Raw genomic sequence first — 15,121 nt, 5'->3', positions numbered from 1 at the left:
GATTTAAGCTCTGATTTCATAAAGTTATTTTATGATGATGTTGTTATCAGAGGGTGGAGAAAAATGTGGGAAATTGTAATAGCATGTTAATAATAGGTACATGATCTGATGAATTTCGACATCTGCTTCAGAGTCTGTGTATTTGCAAAACAAGTTAGTACTGAGGCTCTGATATTTGAACTGACAAATCAGCTTCATGTTGTTAGAATGATTATATTGCCTGAGAGGGTTTCCAGTCTACATTTCTCCAATGTCTGATGGTCCAGTCTTTATGGAACTATTTTAATCTAGCCATTGAGAAGAGGTTGGAAAAAGAAGGATACTATGGGGTTCAAAACTCTCTGTTTGGGACTGTTTTGTATTAGCTTTTTATCTTATATTTATACACCTGTACCAGACAACATTGAAGAAACCTGGAAAGTAATGGCTTTGGATGCAGTTGCTAAAACTTGCACATTTATGGTAAGGCCAATATATTTTTTTCTCACTTGGGGTGTCTTATTGGTTAAAAAATGAACATTTGTGAGTTTTTGTTAATAATATTAATAAGCTAATTTTGAGAAAAGCGTTGCTAGCTTTTGAACCAAATAACAATAAAAAATGAAAAGAAGTTGAAATACAATTCTTAGAATTTTTGTCTCTATAGTATTTATGCTTAAAAGTAAGGCTTCTGTTATACCATGATGTACAAAAGAAACAACATTATTGAAGAGAAGAGTTTTGAAATTTATTTGTTAATTTGACTTTCACTTCATTTTTCAGGGACAACCTTGTCCTACAATTATAATCTAAAGACATATAATGTTGGTGTTTGCAGCTGTTTGATGTTGTCAGGACTTCTGTTATTTCCATGACTTCCATCATCTCTCTTCAATTCTAATTTGCTGAATTTCCACGATTATCTAACTTGGAATATGCAGAGTGGACTGAGCTCCCCTTAGAGTTAGAAACTAGCACTTTTGACATATCATGTACATACTTTCATTTAATATACCACCGCTCAATACCCACTGTCATCTACTCAAACAAATGTATAGGACAGGAAAAAGATATTCAGAAGAGACCATGCAGGCAGAAAGCAACCGCTGTAAATCTGAACTCTTGATGGTCTCATTTTGAAATCTGTTCTCTTTTCTGTATGAAATGGGCACATTCCAGAATGTTCTTTGGTAGCTCTGGCCATTGTAGGTGAAGTAGAAGGCAGCAGCATTAGCAGATAATCAGACAAGAGGGCAGTTCAGACACTGTCTCGGTGCTTTATACAGCCAGGACAAGTCTGTGACCATGCCAGCTCTGGTTGGTGTCCACTGAGCCCATATGCTCTTCTGGCTGCTGCTTCTATAAGCTTAGTTTCTCCACAACTGCCTCTTTGTCCAGTGCTATAACTCTCGTTTTAGTACAGATTAAAGAATATATGGGCAAGCCCGTGTCAGCTCTATACATAGACTTGTTTTGTATACTTTGGTTATTTCATATGCATTTAATTCTCAGAATGAAAGATATTATTGCTCTCATCAAAACCACATTATCAGAACATCTATCTCTAAATTTTCTTTTACTTTCTCAGCTCCGTTGTCTAAAACGAAATTACACACTTTATGTATCTGATATTATATATGGAGTATTCTTCATCTCTAAATGTGATATAAATGATAAACAAAATAGACATAACTGAATTTTATTCTAGAAAATTTAGAGATATTTAGTTAATTTAGTATTGAATTCTATAATTTGAGTTTTTAACATATTAAAATAAAAATCAAACTTCATGATAATCTAGTTTTGAAAAATAAATGTATTTCTATTCAATCATACCTTGTTTTGGAAGAAAGAGTATGGAAAATATATACATCTAACCTTGAGAACGAGCCTTTACTGTACATTTTACAGTTTACTTGAAAATGCGGGTTCCAATTGTAAACACTTGTCAAGGCTGTTTTGTGTATTAAAGATCAGTTATGCTAGAAGAGCACATGATACTCTTTGGTCTTAAAATGCTTAAGTATCAATTCACACACAGAAAATTTTGATATATGAGCTGTAAAATCTAATTTCCAAAGGACAATTCATTGAATGAAAAGTTAGATGAATGTATATATGCCTCAGAAACTTACATTAGTAACTATCCTATTCAATTGTATGTAGTTAGCTGTTAATTTTTTATATTTTTATTTATTTATTTATTTATTTATTTATTTATTCATTTATTTATTTAGTGTGTGTAGGACAGGCACATGTGTGTGATTAGAGGACAGCTTGTAGGAGTCCTCTCCTTCCACCGTGTGGGTCCTGGAGATCAAACTCAGGTTTTAGGGCTTGTCAGCAGGTACCCTTTACCTGCTGACACACCTCACAGACCCCTCAACAATCAGTGTGTCAAGAGAACTTAAATAATAATGCAGTAAGATTTATTGAATATTATTATGTACCACATTCTCCTATGCACATTGAAAGTACTCCCTCATTTGAATTCTACTATAGCCCAGTGAGAAAGTTTTTTATTTTTCCATTATCATTGTAGAAATAAAGAGTGACTTGCAGGGAACACCTTGCTCACTAGCTTTCAACAAGTAGTGGTGGCATAGGCTAATAGAGAACTAGATGTGCATGATATTGACACGTATAGCAACTTCCTGACTGCATTTCTGTCATCCAAGTGCAGAAAACAGATGTAGTACCTTCAATTGGAGCAAATGTAGCAATAAAGGCTCTTTAATGTAGTATTGGCTATGTAACTATTAAAGCTTGTTCTTTGGGTAAATTGTCCTCTGATATGACACAAAGTTCCTAGAGAGCTGATGAGAAAAGCCCAGGACTGTTAGTAATGTCCAATCAGGATTTAGGAGGAATGGGACAAGGGGCACTAATCTTTTTAGAGTTGAAACCAGAAACTCAAGATCATGTATAGTATAGTCATATGAGAATAAACATTGAGTTAAATAAAATAACTTAAAAAGAAAATAGGATAACGCATAGAAATTAGAGGGGTTCTATGACCATTAATTTTAGATAAAAAATTTATAATTAAGAAACAATCACAAGCCAGGTGTAGTGGCACGTGCATTTAGTTCCAAGAGCCAGAGGCAGAACTCTGTGAGTTCAAGGTCAGCTTGGTTCCAGGCCAGCTGGGTCTACAGGGAGATCCTGAATTAAAAAGAAAAAAAAAAAAAAAAAAAAAGGGAAAACACTTACATAAAGCCTTTAAAAAGCCAGTAAAGATGTGATTCAGATGATAAAAACACCTGAGATTTTTAACAATCAGGAAGGTTGTCCAATAAGATCTGCACAAAGTTATTTGGACATAACATTTACAAATTCTTTCTTTTTCATTATGTTTTTTTCTGCATTCTTCCTCTAGCTTTCTCTTTATATGTATTTATGTTAAAGATCTGAATGTTGAATTTCGTTTCTTTTGTTTTGCTTGTATAGGCTCTGTGTCTTGAAAATATAGGTATCATGAGATATGAAGATTTCATTTCCATGATAATCAGGCTGGATTACATCCAGCCACTTTCAGATGAATACGTCACAGTGATTGATACGGCTTTTGTTGACATCCCTGTACGTTTGTACCTACCCAAGAGAAAGTCAGAAATCCCCAGAAGAGCTGTGATCTACATTCATGGAGGTGGTTTTTGTTTTGGAAGTTTCAGTAAGTTCATCGTATAAGGAAAAAAAAAACTGGCTTTGCATTTTTAATCTTAAAAATTGATATATTTATATATACTTACATGGATGTGCTTAAAACAGCTATAAGCACTAGACACTAACACAAAGACAAATGCAGTATATGTGTGTGGCAAATGATATGATAGAGACTTTTCACTTCAGGTTTGGTTTTGAATTGAAACTATTTTTTTTATTTCATGATAGGGTCTCATGTATCCCAGGCTGGCCTTGAACTCATTATGTAGCTGAGGTTGATCTTATGATCTTCCTGTCTCTACCTCTTGATTACTGGGATTGTAGGCATGTGCCATCACACATGATTTATGCAGAGCTGAAATCTGAACTAAAATATGACATATTGTTCCTTACAGGAAGACTGATAGTTTTTGCTACCAGCACTGAGATGTTGGTGCATGCATCTCTAATCTGTATGCATCTTATTATTACTAGTCATAATCGGTTATTCTCAAATGAAATGGAGATCTTTTTTAAAGGTTAAGAAACTCATTCAATTTTATGTCTGACAGGGCTTATACTCAGTTCAATATTGTATAACTGTATTAACTGTGAACCTAAAAACTTGCACCCACTTGTGAAAGAGATGTACTCTTGCTCTGGAGTGTGTTACTGAATATGTTAAATTTGTAGTGAAATGCTTCTTCTAATCATGTAGTTTTTAAAAAATTTAAAAATAATGATTAAAAATAATAAGAATTAGTATACATGAAAAACATTACCATTTAAATCTATCTGATGACTTTATATCCATGGTCAGATGCCAAGGCGCTCAGAAAGTAGCTGACTGCCACTAGCTATAATCAGATATATGGAGATTAGACACATATGTGCAAACATCTTAATGTCAATTGCATTGAAAATGAATTTTTCTGTATGAAATTGTATATTTTAATAATGAAATGGAGTTCTTTTTTAAAGTTTAAAATCTCATTTAATTTTATGTCTTACATGGCTTGTACTGAGTACAATATTGTATAACTGTAATAATTCAACTGTAAACCTAAAAATTTACAGCCAATTTTGAAAAAGATGCATCTTAGCTCAGAAAATTTGTTATTGAATATGTCAATGCTGTTGTAATGAAATGCTCCTTCTAAGTATGTAGTTATTAAATAAATAATTAACTGGGGGAAAAAACAAAAAAAAAGACACCTCTGATGTTGATTTTTATGCACTTAAATGTCTTGTGCTTCATGCTATTAAAAGTTCAGTTTGGAGCAAAAAAAATTATGATATAAACAAGTCAAACACTAAAATAGTTTTCCCTTAGGACTCAGATTATATTCAGCAGAACATTGACATGATGTTGATCAGCACGTGCTATTGCTAGAAGACCAAGTCTGTAGATAGTTACTGAAAACAGTAAAAGTACTACTTAAAAAAGGCTTAGGGTGATGCTATGCACCCTGACTCTAAAAAGGAAAACACAAAGTAGAACTATATGATCACAAACTGATGATGAAGCTCACATTCTCCACTTGTCTCCTGAAAAGGAAAAGACAGCTCTTTAAAAAGAAAATACCAATAAATTGGCCTTTGTGAAAACTGCAGATTTCCACAATGAAGTAGAAGTATATCAATATATGGGGAGCCACTGTATGTAAATTAATAAAAACAAGCAGATTAATGGACTGTGGAAATTTTTTAAAATATACTTTTTCATTCTTTTTCTGTCTCGATTTTAAATAGTTTAAAATAGCAACTCCATAACAACAGAGTTAACCAATTATTAACAATGATGATTAGCAATAAGAAAACAAGCAGTGGAAATCAATGATGAACAAAGATTAAATTAATATATAAAATGTTAAAACAGTTTGGCTGAAATTTTAGCTTTATAACTCTATGTACTCATGCTTTCTGACAACTACCAAAATTGATAGTTATGAATTTTATAGGGATTTGTTAAAAGAAAATGATAGATTTGACTTAAGTAGAGATTAAAGGTTTTATTGACTAGCCTTCGGGACGACTTGAAGAGCCTAGAGGTTGCACAGGTTTCTCAATTACAGATTATGAGGGTTTTTTTAAATAGAATGGGAAAAAGTAGGCATGCTTCCTTGCAGTTTGGAGTTGGAAACAGTATTCGGTGTATTAGAGACCAACTGTTGGGATCATTCTTGTGTCCCCGTATCTTTTTTGGCACAATTCTGAAAGAACAGTATTGCTTATTGTTATTGCATGCCTAACGCTTTGTCAATTCTTCAAAGTTCACAGAGTAAAGATGGTAGGTAGCAACACAAGATAAATTCCCAGATACATACAGAGGCCTTGGGTTAAGAAGGATCCTCTATAACGTTGGTTCATTCTTTTCACGGTCTTTAAATTAAAAAGAAAGATGCAAAACTACATAGCTTTTCATACGAAGATAGGAAATTCAACTCTATTGCCTTAGGAAAAAATCCATATATTTTATGAACAACATATTTAAATTCACATTTATACTTAGCTCTCAATGTTTATGAATGCTTTTTTCTGAATATTGGACCCAATTGAAAGATTATACCCAGAATTCATAAAAGTGAAAGTCAAAACATTATAATCATTTCTAATGAAGTCTTTGAGAATGTGTGTTTAGCTATTGTCGCTGTGTGTGTGTCTTGGATTACAGACCCAGCTATAGTGGCTGGCCATACTGATCAATCACAACACTTTTCCCTCTGAAACTTCCAGACTGAAGGAGCAGACCACAGCAAAATGTACCATGGCACAAAGGGACCTGGGAAGGGTCATTGTGCAGAGACAGAAGATGCCAAGAATAAACTAGAATGCTCCATGCCTAACTTTTCTTCTTCAAAATCCCAATTGGCTAAATCATCTCTTCATCTCTGGAGAGAGATTAAGGAATATGCCATTGATTCAGTTCCCTCTGCATGGAAACAAGTAGAGAATAAGGTTCCTATCTAATAATCTATCATTACATTTCTCACATTCATAGTTATCATTATTTCTATCACACTTCAATTGCATGAGTGACTTTGTCTTTTCTCTTTTCATTTCAGAGCAGAGGGCTTTTGACTTCCTGAATAGATGGACTGCAGAAAGACTTGATGCTGTTGTTGTAGGAATGGAGTAAGAGAATTAATTTCTTTGACTATTATGATTTTTGCCTTAACTGCATATAGGTTCCAAGTAAAGGCATCTATGCCCCAAATGTATTTTTTAAATTACTATAAATTAGTTGTCATCATTACAGCATAAATTACCCCTCAAAGGTGTCTTGAACCCTATTATTCTCTTTTAATTACAGAGATCTTTGTGTTACATCCTAGCTCGAGCATTTGGGGAAAGCCTATTGCTTAGATCCTATAAGATTTAGCTGTGTCCTGCATAAAATAGGCAGGAGGGAGTAAATTAACCATTGTTCACTTAAAATATTTGATCATATTTGGGCTGGTAAGAAAATGTTTACTTTCAAAATAATTATTGTTTAGAGTAATATGGTTTGAGACCTGTTGAAAACTTTAACCCACTCTCTGGAAAAGTGATCTTATATCCTGAATCATTTGGAAGCATCTTAGGCAATCTATCATTTTCTTACCTAAATTGATGTATTCTTAATGTCTGAATCCAGGATTGATTCTAAAATTCATCATTCTCAGGAGGAAATTTTTCTCCCATCTTCTCAGTAGTTTAACATATAGAAACAAAAAAAAATTAGAGACTTGTAATCCAATAAATTTTATAGGGCATGTGGATATAATTTTTTAAACTAGGAAGCTATGAAAGTTTAGATCAAGTAAATGAAGATTTAAGCATCTGAAAAAAGTGGTTATTGGCATATTCATGATGACCTTGAAGAGCATATTAATGGCTATTTCTCAGTTATGATACTAGAATGGTCTAATTTTCATTTGTATAATTTTAGAAGTCATTGGAATCAAATAATTTTAAACTCATTTTTAATGTATTGATTTAAGTGTATGCTTGCCATAAATTCCATTCAGCCCTTAGTAATTTACAAAGTTCTAAATCAATTGCATTTGAAATAACAGATGTCAACATCTTTTGGGTACATAGCCATGTCAAAATCATGTCTTATTTAATGTTTTTCTAAGGTAGTTTATTATTAAATTCCAAGAACCCTCATACCCAGCACTTAATAATAAATATAGATGTTTACAAATTTTAATATTCTGAAGAACAAGAAGCATGAGTTTTTGCTAATGGATATTCTTCTATTATTACTGATCCACATATACGCAGAAAAAAATCACTTGTACCTATTAAACCAATCATATAAGAATTTGTCTTGCAAATGGACTTACAAGAAAGAAGCAAGCTCACTGGCAGAATGATGGTGTTTGTTTCAACACTTTCTCTAGAATCAGCTGCTGGGCATTATTCATGATAAAGCTTAAAGAATTTTTATCTAAATGACCTTGAAAAACAGGACATTTTCTAAGACTGTATTCTCACATTTGCTGTCTTAAAAAAATCCATGGTTCATTTTCAATGAGGATTTTAAATATGTTTGCATAGCCATGTACATAAGAACACGATTATAGATGTGTTCAAAATGCACCAGAAGTAATGATTTCACTTACAAACTTAAGGGAGTTTATAATTCCCTAAGTTCACATAAAACATCATCCATGGACTTTAAGCATAGAGTTGAGGCAGCATTATATTGATTTTCATTTTAATCAACAATTAGAAGAAAACTCAGGATCAGTTTAGGGAAACTGTATACTACGACCTGGTGTTAAATTGCGTCTTTTAGAAGTTTGACACCTTGTTGCCTGGGTACAACTGTATATGCTTTCTTACTCTGTTTTAAAGCTACAGACTAGCTCCTGAGCATCACTTTCCTGCACAGTTTGAAGATGGCATTACTTTACTGAAGTTTTTTCTTCAGGATGAAATTCTTGCAAAATATGGAGTAGATCCTACCCGAATTGCTATTTCAGGAGACAGTTCTGGGGGCACTCTGGCAGCTGCCTTGACTCAGCAGGTACTGTATCTGAGGCTGTATGTTGGAGGTGGGGGTTGAGGCTTATTGTTTTTCAGTTATTCTTCTGACAGCAATTGTTGAAAATCCATTTATCCATTCATTCACATAAATTACAGTGGTACTCAATTGACCACAATGTAACTGCCTTCTTCGGCCTCTCCTATTGCACTGATGTACATATCTATCTTCACCTCAGCACTGCTCTCATTTCAACCTTGATCTTCTTTTGTAAAGGTTGTTTCTAGTCTTCATTTCTTATACATTTGAATATTATAGTATGTTGTTAATTTCTACCCAAGAAAGCTTAATTGTATTTTGATTAGGATTGCATTGAATCTGTAGATTTGGGCATGATTAACATCATATTGGTATTGAAATTTCCAATTAACAGAGATGCTATACCTCACCTTTTAGTAGTTTCTCTTCAATTCCACAACAATATTAAAATATTAAAGCATAGAAGTAATGCAAGCCTCTTCTCAAATTTATTCTTGAATTATTTTCCAACATAATTCATCTAAAGTATGTCCGTTATTTGATTTATCATCAATAAACTATATATAAGCTCAGGCAGAATTTCAAGTTTCCTAGAATGTCCTGAACAACCACATCTTCAGTGACTTGAGAATTTTCATTATTCCTTTTCAGTCACTCTGTCTTTTACCTTTATTAGTGCACTGGCTATGGCCTCCAATACAATACCATTTGTGACTGTCATTGTTTGAATCTACTTGAAATACTTCTAATTTATGATGTTGTTTGTGGGCACTTAAATATATGAAATGATTTTAAATTTGGATGATTTATTTTTTAAAATATTTTGCTTATTATTTTTATTTTATGTGTATGAGTGTATTGTCTGCATGTAGGTAAGTGCACCTGTGTCGTGCAATGCCCGTGGAGGACAGAAGAGGCCATCAGATCCCCTGGAACTGGAGTTACAGACAGTTGTTAGCTGCCATGTGGGTGCTGGGATTCGAGCTTGAGTTTTCTGCAAGAACAACCAGTGTTCTTAACCACTGAGCCATCTCTCCAGGCCCAAAATTTGATGATTTCTATAAGTTGTTATTTGGAATAGTTTCCAGTAAAATTTTAGAATATTAGAAAATAAACTTTACAAATTCAGTCAATGTATATTAATTGAAGCTTGTTTATAGTTCAGCAAATGGGTCATCTTATAAATTGTCTAAATCATTTAAAAAGATACGTATTTTCTGCAGACACTTAAAAATAATGTAAAAATATCAATTAGAACAGTTGATTCTTAATTTTTACCCAGTTGCATCATTTGCTGACAACTTTCAGTTAAAACGTGGAGGAGAAGTTGTAGAATGATGCAAGCAGTGATTGATGGGCTGTTCTTAGGAGGGTTTGGAAGGCAAGAATGCCAAGAGCAATGTCAACAAAGAAGGCTGCGCGCATGAGTTTTCAGTCACGGGGGACGATATAGTCTCTCTTGGGAACAGGATGAGAGGTCGTTTGTACTCTGTTCTTAGAATCTGGCTGCTTTCTGCCTGTGTCTTGAGATTGGAGTGAGGTAGAAATGAGGAGCAGCCAGGCTGTGGCATGTTATCATTTACTGCATTTATCAGATGTGCAGGGAAAGAGAAGCACAAAGCGAAACGAAAATTGTGAGACATATACAGTTTGGTGAGAAAAGGAACTTGTATCTAGTTGTTGCGGATAGGGTGAGTTCAGACAAAATGACTGTGATTATTACAGTGATTGGTGTCGTTAAGGAGAAATCTTGGACCCCACCTTAGGACATTAGGGAAGCTAGACACCTTGAGAGAAAGACCCACTCCTTAAGGGCTCCAGGGCAGCAGTACAAATTCTTTCGAGTGGATAATGTCAGAAAATAGAGCCTTCAGGATGCTCTACTTAAAACAATTTCCAGGGAACTTTTCTCCGCAGATTCAGCTGTGCAGGCATGCAGAGACCACCACAACTGGAATTCAAGGAGACCAATGTCCAGCTTGACTTGGCAGCAGAGCTCAGCATTGTCCACATGGTGCTGGTTTTGCAGACATAAGGGGTACAAGACTGGGGGCTTTATTTAAGTTTGTACCAAGGTTCCATAAACCAGTTGTTGATTTTCTGTTTCATTTTGCTTTGCGGAAAATATTCATGAGGTCTATGAACCTCCTTGGATCTTCTGGAGATTTTAGGCACTTTTACATATACGATAATATACTTTTTAATTTACCATCTACAAATAAGGACATCAATTTCTTCCTCTCTAATTTATACCCTTTTATTTCTTTTTCTTTGTCACTGCTCTAGGTAAAATTTCCAGAGCAGTGATCACTGTCTCATTTATCATTTTAGAAGAAATATTCTCAGTTTTCTTCAGTTAGCTGTTGTGTGTAATCTTTAAGTTTTGACATTTACTCCTTCTGTACCTAGTTTCTTTAAATTTTTTACTATGAAGGGATGATGGATTTGTCAAAAATTCTTATGTATGGATCTATTGTAGCAATCATGATCTTCATTATTCTTTACATTTATGAACAGAATTGCATTTATTGATTTGTATATGCTGAACCATTCTTAACACTGTTTGTATAAAATCAACTTGATCACATTTTATTATCCTTTCCATGTATTGTTGAATTTGATTTGCTTATTGAGGAGTTTTAAGTCTTCATGGAAATCTGTTTATAGTTTCTTTTTTATGTTCTTATCTAAATTTGGTATCATGATCAAACTGACCTGTAGAATCATGTTAGAAGCATAATTTCCTTCATGTTTATGGAATCACTTGCTGAGCATCGGCTAGTTTTATTTTAAAAGGTCTGTTGAATTCAGTAGTGAATCTGTTCATGAATTTTCTGGGCATTTATTTCTTGGATAGCTCTTATTACTGTTTCAATCTCATTGAATATTATATATGTTTGTTTCTTATACCCTGTTCAGGTTTGGTTTGGTATATTTCTGATAACTCCTTTTTTTAAACAATTTAACACTTCTTTTTTCAGCTTTAAATATTTGTTCTGTGTGCTTAGCATTTTAACTACAATGTGACATTGAGAGTGTTTCCTTGGGTCATGGATTTGGTGAATTTCTACTATAATTTCTTTGACTTGCCTTCCTGTGTCTTCAGTCTGTTTTCTATCTTCGTCCTATACTGCAGCATGCCTAAGGTTTTGTGAGTTAATTGTGTCAGTGTTCTTAAAGGCTATGCTCATAATTGCCCATATCTTTATGTATTATTACCTGAGTATCATAACTGAGGCAGAATAAGGCACAGAATGAAGTTAAGAAGTTCTTACTTGGCCTTTTGACTTATGTGTGGATATGTGCACGAATATCACATATACATTTTAGGATGAGGTGTGGATTGCAATTATGGCATTAAAATATAGGAATAATTTTCCGTCTGCCTGTGCTCTCTTCCCCCTGACCACTGATACTATTGAAAATTTCCTGAGATCAGACTACTAAGAAAAAGTTACCAAAGTAGGCAGTGGGGTCCCAGATTCTTCAAATTATCTTTTAAATTTAGCTTTTTGGGTTTGTAACAAGAGAGATAAAGTGGAGACAGTCCAAAACAGCCAAGGAAAGCAATTATAGACAAAACAAAACAAAACAAAACAAAACAAAAACCCACCTGATGGGCTGACTGCCATGCAAGTGAGTAACAATGCCTTTCTCTAGGGAAGATAATATCCTACTCCCTCAGAGATTATATCCTTCCTCCAGGCGGAGGAGAATTCTGAAGGCGACATGTTTACCCCAGTGTTTCCCCAGGTAAACCAAGGCACTAGAGAGTGACTACTCCTAGTGAGGGTACAAGTGAACTGGGCTTTTCCCTCTCTGCAAAGGGAGAATCCATTGTAAGGAGGTTATTTGACCCTTTGAAGAAAGGACAAGGCTTTAGCTCATTCCCTCAAAGACTGAAGCTGCCCAGGTTTTCCTTTTGAAAGCTTCTCCCCAGTGACTGCAAATAACCGTTGAGACACCTCAGCCTACTCTAAGCATGGCAAATGCAGTTGTTATCTTTATTTTTTTCTAATACTGGACCTTCATTCTCTCCCTAGATGATAAGCCAGAGCCCCTTACTAAATAAATTCATATGGTAACCAGTGTTTATGCAAATGCCCACAAGGAGTTACTGTTGTAAATCCCAGCCGTGGGAATTGTCCTATATATTTCCCAGTAACAAGCCATGGCATTAGGAGTCCTCACCCAAAAGTTAGGTCACATTCCTAGATTTATAGCTCACCTTTGCAGCTTCTCTGTAATATATGGATAACTAGGATGCTTACAAGCCATGGAGGCTATTTCAACTAAAAAATGGTTGGTGGGCACAGGGTAACATAAGACTCTGTTGTCTCCTAGGGAAACACATGGCCATGGTTTTCCTGGCTCTTGACTTTTGGGGGACCATTGATTAATACTACCATGTTACTGTTTGGACAATGTATTTCCAGCTTCCTTGAAAATTTTGTCGCTTCCAGGATATAGCAGTTCTAGACTAATATATGCAGATTTCTTCAACAAATGGATAGAATAGAGAAATTCCTGGTCACTTTTAGTCAGAGACTTTACCTTTCAACAATATGCAAATAGTTCTAAAAGATGGATCATCAGTCTCTCTAAAAGATTTCTGAGACTGCAGCTGGGGTGGGGACAGTGATATTGAGACAGGGGGATAGGGTGGAAAGTGAGGGCTTGAAGGCCTTGTGCAAAGTTTTACAAAATTAACACGTGAAAACAAGACAAGTTGACAAAGCGAAGGCTGAACATCCCCTTGACTAGGGCAACTAAAATTAGCTAACATCATTGGCACAGAGATACCCAGATTGTATGAGAGTGACCTGCAGCTCATTAATAATACTGAAACACACATGCTGGGTGGTGATTCAAGATGTTGATGAGGCATGCAGTATATGAAATTGTATGCAAAATTACATATAGCAGATAGAAAATGTGAAGAAAAGCCCACTTTATCCTAAACACATACTATGCAAATGTGCCAGAAAAGAAAGGCAATAGCTCCACCTCTACATGCTCTCTTTCCTCAGGTCTGTCCAGTAAAGTGCTCTGATCTATTGTCTAACTACATGAAATCATGTTCTGGGAGACAAATTCCTCTTCCGGCTGGCACCAGGTTTAAGCCTTTCCTTTCCCCCAGCATGGAATTCCTGAGAAACTTTTTAAAATGATTTTTCTTACATTTATTACTTATTTATTTGTGTGTGCATGCATGTGAACAAGTGCATGTGGAACACGGAGGACAAGTTGTGAGAGTCAGTTTTCTCCCTCCATCATGTGGGTCCAGAGGAATGAACTCATGCTGTTAGGCTTAATAGTGAGGGGCTTCACACTTTGGGACACCTTAGGAGCCTGCCTGTGGATATTTGAAGTCTTTCTGATTCATTGTTTCAATAGTCTGAAAGCATGTGTCTTTCTTTAAAATATCTCCTCCCTTAGTAACATCGTTATCCTGCTATTCTTCTCTCTCTGTTCCTTCTTTCCCTTCACCTCCATTTCCCTTCCATATCCCTGGTTCCTGCAGCGTGTCAGGATGTGCACTCACTTACAAGGATTTGGAAATATCTTCTCTCCCAACTGGGTGGTTCAAATATTGCTTTTTCATATTTCTTGTTTCTGTACTTGTGATTTGTGATTTCTGTATTTGATAAGATGGGTATCTCTTCCACTTTTATATAAAGGTCTTTTTAGAAAGTAGCCTCTTTTTGAGGTGTCACTTACTACTGCCACAAAAAACAGAAAGCAAACTGCTGTAGCTCAGAAGCACACCAGATAATGAAATTCAGTGAACTATGAATAACCCAATAAGAAACAACTATAGTCCTTATGATAGAAAAGAACAACAACAGAGCTAAGATCCTAATAGGATATGCCAGGAAGTTAAAAGGCAATAAAGGAAAAATACTAACAGTTAATAAAGGATGGGTCAGGAAAAGAGAAAAAATGAGTATAAGTAAGATGGGAAAGAGGATGAATATACAGGGGATGGAAGTATGAGAAATAATAGTGAGGGAAAACAAAATAAAAGCAAGTATAGAATCAAACAAAAGTTACAAGAAAGAAAGGGTGAGGGGAAATGGAGAGGGAGTGAGAGCCGGAGACTGAGAGAGAGAAGTTTTTCCTCGAGGAGTTAAGAGGGTGAATTGCTTTGCTTTTTCTCCCAGGCTTTTTACTTGTTGCATGGGTGGGGTAGTGAGCCACTTTTTCTTTATTCCAAACAGGTTAGAAAAGTTTCTTTGAAGGCTAGCTCTGCCTTTCCTGAAGTTCAAGTACAGCCCTGACTGCTGCTGGACTGTTTCTGCCAGTGTTCTGTCTGCGGGAACAGCAGTGTGGCCAGAGTAGGGGCCCCTCAACTGCTCCCACCAGCTGATCCCATTGACCACCTAGTTGGATGTTCACTCAGACTGTGGACACTCTGCAGTGTCTGCGGGTAATGAGAATGCCCAAATAAGGTTGTATTTCCACAGGGTCTCTGAGATTAAG

At 35.3% G+C, this 15,121-nt stretch overlaps 1 protein-coding gene across 1 annotated transcript in view; it reads left to right on the top strand.

The window, feature by feature from the left end:
* Window positions 1–324: 324 nt before the first annotated feature.
* LOC103743487 (arylacetamide deacetylase-like 2) overlaps window positions 325–15,121 on the top strand; it is a 19,163-nt gene continuing 4,366 nt past the window's right edge. Inside the window, exons 1-4 of the mRNA XM_008844819.1 lie at window positions 325–462; window positions 3,430–3,652; window positions 6,690–6,759; window positions 8,470–8,641. Of these exons, the coding sequence (XP_008843041.1) occupies window positions 325–462; window positions 3,430–3,652; window positions 6,690–6,759; window positions 8,470–8,641 (603 nt within the window). The remainder of the gene's footprint in view (window positions 463–3,429; window positions 3,653–6,689; window positions 6,760–8,469; window positions 8,642–15,121) is intronic.

This window comes from Nannospalax galili, unplaced genomic scaffold (genome assembly GCF_000622305.1).
Source record: "Nannospalax galili isolate Female #2095 unplaced genomic scaffold, S.galili_v1.0 scaffold351, whole genome shotgun sequence".
Lineage (NCBI taxonomy): Eukaryota > Metazoa > Chordata > Mammalia > Rodentia > Spalacidae > Nannospalax > Nannospalax galili.
The sequence above is the reverse complement of the archived record's forward strand: the minus strand, read 5'-3'. Positions and strand labels throughout refer to the sequence as shown.